This window comes from Cucumis sativus, chromosome 3 (genome assembly GCF_000004075.3).
Source record: "Cucumis sativus cultivar 9930 chromosome 3, Cucumber_9930_V3, whole genome shotgun sequence".
Lineage (NCBI taxonomy): Eukaryota > Viridiplantae > Streptophyta > Magnoliopsida > Cucurbitales > Cucurbitaceae > Cucumis > Cucumis sativus.
Window position 1 is genome coordinate 36,543,120 of NC_026657.2, and position 5,350 is coordinate 36,548,469.

Consider the following 5,350-nt stretch of genomic DNA (forward strand, 5'->3'; position numbering starts at 1 on the left):
CATTTTAATTCTGGTTTGATAACAATATCCATTTTAACAATAATAAAATACACAAAGATAGAAAGTCAAAAACCTAATGATCCGATCATTTTCAAATTCATGAATCACAACATTAATGAGAGCTAGAATCATGTTCAAAGTATTCTAAATAATAAATTGACCAGCTATCTGGTTGTTTAATTGTAGTTTGTTAATTATGTACAACTTCTTATATTTTCAATACAAAATACTATCGTGCAAAAGTTGAACTTACCTTTTTTGTGGTAGAACCTGTTCCAATTTTTCAACTAGAGTTTATACTTTTCCAGTTTTGTATTTTAAAATAAAAATTTTGAATTTTCATTGCACTCAGATTTATTGCACAAAATTAAGTGTTTTAAATGGGTCATACTTTGTTGAATCACAAAATGGTAATCTTACTCCAAACTAAAATATTTCTAAAAACAAGTAAAAATTTTGAGTAAACAATTGGGATCAGATAATTGAGTGGAATTAATACAAATATCTGGAGCCCATAATAGACCAAAGTATATTTCTCTAAATAATAATATTGTGCATTTTACAAAATTTATAAAGTTTATATGAGTAATTGAAATAATTAAATTGTGAAAAGATAAGGTGCAATGTTCAAGTCGTTGGCTTATGCAATGATGTGAAAAGGAAGACTTACTAAACTACTTATCATTGTCCTTTTATTTGTGGTTGACGTGAAATTGTCATCCATCACAAAATCTTAAAAAGGAATCCAAAACCAATTACCTTTATTAGAGAAAACAACGAATTTTATAATCTCCAAAAATGGTGGAGTTTCAATTCCCCTTCTTTAACCCAAAATCCATCACCATGCTCGTCTTTTTGTTTTTCATTTCATGCTACTACCTGTGGCAGAAGTGGCAACAGTACAAATCTACTGAACCGAAACAAGCTCCAGCACCGCCGGGAGCATGGCCGATTATAGGCCACCTCCATATGCTCCACAATGTGAAGCTCCCCCATCATGCTCTTGGAGCCATGGCCGATAAATATGGGCCCCTCTTCCGGCTGCAGCTGGGGTCACGGTCGGCTTTGGTGGTGAGCAGCTGGGAAATGGCCAAGGAAAGCATGTGTGTTAACGACGCTGCTGCCGCCTCCCGGCCTGGCGTCTCCGGTACCAAACATTTTTCCTATGACTTCGCAGCATTCGGGTTAGCTCCTTACAGTCCTTACTGGAGGGAGATTCGTAAGGTTACTCACATGGAGCTCCTCTCTAATCCACGCGTTGATCAGGTTTTAACACTACAAATTATGCAAAATTTTATCTTCATGACACTCATCATATACCATATGTCCAAAGGTCCATGGATTATCACCAAAGAATCTATAAGACACAGTGCTTGACTTCCAAAAAGTTAATGTTGATTGATTTGATAAAAGTGAAAGGTAAACTATTGTAAATGATAAATTAGTAAAAGTATTTACAAAATACTGCAATTTTTTTTTTATTGTATTTATATTGTAGAAACAATTTTTGATGATTTTTATCAAACCAATAATAATTAGATTTTAACATGTAAAACCATAATTATGATTTTTTTCTAAACTAACATATAAAAACAATCTTTGTAATTTAACCTTGTTATAACTTGAGGTACAAAAATTTATATTTTCATTTTTTGAATACCAAACTGAGTACTCCCATGCCTTCAGATTTGAAAAATAATTATGATAGGTCCACAGTTACATTTCGAGTTTTGGACCATTTTTGTGTTGATATTTGTAGTTTTTAGAAAAAGTTATATTTATATTTTATTTTTTAATTTAAAGATGCATTAAAATAAGAAATCTATACTCATACAAGAAAAAGTGTTTGATTAGGGTGTATTTAAAATGTTCTTACTAATATTACAAAACGACACAGTTTAAGAACACCATGTTTGGTGAGGTGAAGACATCATTAAGAGAGCTGCACGAAACATGGGCAGCACAGAAGGATGGATCGGGTCAGGTTGAAGTGGAGATGAAGCGTTGGTTTGGGGATGTGATAGTGAATATGCTTCTGAAGATCATCATCGGAAAACGATGTGTCGGTCCAAACGCCGAGGGAGGTGAAAAACAAGCTAAAGATTTTCAGTTGGCAATTAGGGACTCATTCCATTTGATGGGTCAGGGGTTGTTGAGAGATTATATTCCTCTGATTGGCCGGCTCGGATTTAATGGACAAGTGAAGGTGATGGAGAACATAGCCACACGATTCGACATGGTTCTAAGGGAATGGCTGGATGAACACAAACTTAATAGAACTTCTTCATGTTGTGGTAGAAAAGATGGAGATTTTATGGATGCTCTTGTTTCTCTATATGATGGCAAAGAGATTGAAGGTTACTATGATGGTGATACCATCATCAAAGCCACAACCCTCGTAAGTCTATCCTTCTTATTTTTCAAATTTTACTTCTAAACTTTGAGATCGGGGAGTTATTGATCATTTTTTAAAATTTATTATCAAGAATAAATGAACAATTATTTCTAAGTAAATGGAGAAAGATTGCTGAAAGCGAAAAGAAGGAAAAATTAATTATGTTAAGGACTATTATTTATTTGATTCAAACAATTTTTTTTCTCTATAATATGCCTGTTTAATATAATTATTGCTTGTTTGATATTCTATAAGTTTAAATAACCGTTTTGAAATTTTATTGGTACAATCAACTTTTTTTTCTTTACTTTTTCTTTTTAAATTTTCTTAAAGTTTTAAAGTAACTTGAAATAAAACTTGTTTTCATTTAAAACTGATAATTGACATAGAGTTTAAGTGTTTTTTTGTAATACTTTTGTTTAAGACAATATTTTGGAAACTTTTGAAAGTTGCATAATTAAAACAAGCTTTAAAAGAAAAAAAAAAAAAAGTAAAAGGGCATTCTTTATATAATATAACTTCTTTCAACATCAACATTAATACATATCCAAACAATACATGTTAAACTTTAGATATGCAATAAAATTTACTGTAACCCATCACTTAAATTTTTCGTTTAACGATAGATTTATCTAAGATTAAACTAAAAAATATTATTCGATAAAAATTTAGTCGTACGTATGTGCAGAATATGGTAGCCGGTGGAACTGAAAGCACGACAGTAACTCTAACATGGGCGATGTCATTGTTAATAAATAACCCACACGTCCTCGAAAGGGCACAGCAAGAGCTCGACACGGTGGTTGGCCGAGACAGACAACTGAAGGAGTCGGACATACCAAATCTTGTTTATTTAAAGTCCATAATCAAAGAGACTATGCGAATGTATCCAGCAGGGCCTTTATTAGGACCACGTGAGTTCTACAAGGACTGCATTGTAGCTGGCTACTTTGTCCCCAAAGGCACCCAATTGATCCCAAACATTTGGAAGATCCAAACAGATCCACGTGTATGGCCTGACCCGTTCGAGTTCAAGCCAGAGCGGTTCTTGACAACCCATAAGAATGTGGATTTGAAAGGGAATAATTTTGAGTTGATTCCATTTGGGAGTGGAAGGAGAGGTTGCCCTGGACTTGCTTTTGGACTTCAAATGGTGCATTTTGCTTTGGCTGGGTTTTTACATTCCTTTGATGTCAAAAACCCAACCAAAGAACCTATTGATATGTCAGAGAATTTTGGAATGGCTAATGAGAAAGTTGTTCCTCTGAATGTTTCGGTCACGTCACGGTTACCTTCTCATCTTTACACAATAAATTAATCAAGCTCTTCTCATGGTGAATTTTATATCGCCACTTCCTTTTATTTAACGTGTAATGTTTATCAGTTTATCTTAAATATATTGTTGCCACACAACAAAGGCTACATTTTGTGGTATACCGCTTAAGGGTCCTTTTATCCATATATATTATTAGAAATAATGTTATTAAAAGTTAGTAAGTCTTCATCTTATTGAGTTATAACTAATTAGTTCCTTTTCTTGTTACATATACCACTCTTTGTTGATGAATAAAAGATTGAGTGAAAGTATTTTTCCAAACTCTGTTTAATATGGTATCAGACCATTTTCTTTTCTCTTAAACTTTACTTTCATCTTCTTCCGTCGGCCATCTTCGTTATAATGACAACTTTGATCATCAATCCTGCACAGAACATGCCGAAAACCCAAGAAAATCCTAATTCCAGTCAATTTGATGCCTCTACCCAAACTTCGTCCGATCAAAATCAATTTGAATCCTTACTTCTTGCATCACAATGATAACACAAATCTAGTGTTAGCTACAGAGTAATTGACCGAAGAGAATTATGTTTCTTGGACGCGAGCAATGACTATTGGCCTCTCAGTGAAGAATAAAATTGGTTTTATTGAAGGAACCATTACCTGTCCAACCGGTGATCACCTTCCAACTTGGATCCAGAAATAACAACATTGTTATTTCTTTGATACTAAACTCAGTCTCAAGATCCATCTCATCAAGCATTCTGTTCTCATATTCTGCAAGAACCATTTGGCCGGTTCATCTCAAGTAAAGATTTTAGAAGAAAAATGCACAAAAGGATATTCCAATAGAAGCAAGCTCTTACAACTTTAGCACAAAACCAAGATTCCATTGGTATATATTTTACTAAATTAAAGACTCTCATTGATGAATTAAATACATATAGACCAGTCTGCACTTATGGAGCTTGCAATTGTGATGGTGTATGAGAAATGAGATATTTCCTTCATATTAGTTTTTTCCTGATCGAAACAGGCCATGATTATTTCATTTCATTTTTTAACACTAATTGCATTTGAATTTATAATTTGAGACGAAGTTCATTTCATTTTGGCTTATTTTTTTTTGGTCGTATCTCCATTAAAAATATGGAGACTAAATTTAGACATTCATTATTTTGAAAAATTACAATAGAAAAGTTTTTTAAATTAACTTTTCTATGGTAGTAGTTTTAACTTTTAAATCATACATGGTTAAAGTAATACTCAAGTGTGAAGTAAATTAGGTATAGGGATTCACACACACCAATAATAAATAGAAGATTTTTAAAATAATTAAAAGATCAGCTATAGATATATATATCTTCCATAAAAATAGGTAGTGTCATGTGGCTATGAATTATGGTTTATATTGAGTTTATTTTTCTTGTCAATTAGACTTTTCTAAGAGTGGGATTAGTTTGTCTTATTCTATGCTATTGAAAAACTTTGTATTTTCAAACTATCCACAAAAATCTCTAACAATAATTCTTTCCATTCTCACAATACTCGTATGTAGTTCACCATATATGCATAAATTTATGGTCATGACATCAAGTCACCCATTCAAACGATTGAAAACAATCCACTATAAGTTGTAAAAGTGATAGAACATGCACCTAGTAAGGATTTATTAGTGG

General features: G+C 32.7%; 1 protein-coding gene across 1 annotated transcript; it reads left to right on the plus strand.

Annotated features, from left to right (window-relative positions):
- The first annotated feature begins 689 nt into the window (after positions 1-689).
- LOC101213457 (cytochrome P450 CYP82D47) lies at positions 690-3,899 on the plus strand. Its single transcript, XM_004147776.3, has 3 exons — positions 690-1,266; positions 1,898-2,398; positions 3,084-3,899. The coding sequence occupies exons 1-3, from the start codon at positions 799-801 to the stop codon at positions 3,711-3,713; spliced, it is 1,599 nt and encodes a 532-aa protein (XP_004147824.1). The 5' UTR covers positions 690-798; the 3' UTR covers positions 3,714-3,899.
- The last annotated feature ends 1,451 nt before the right edge of the window (positions 3,900-5,350 follow it).

Bases quoted from the DNA above. Each gene is read 5' to 3' on its own strand.
- LOC101213457 (XM_004147776.3), top strand. From the start codon at position 799: ATGGTGGAGTTTCAATTCCCCTTCTTTAACCCAAAATCCATCACCATG. The intron at 1,267-1,897 runs GTTTTAACACTA...AAAACGACACAG, and splicing joins CTAATCCACGCGTTGATCAG to TTTAAGAACACCATGTTTGG. The intron at 2,399-3,083 runs GTAAGTCTATCC...ACGTATGTGCAG, and splicing joins TCATCAAAGCCACAACCCTC to AATATGGTAGCCGGTGGAAC.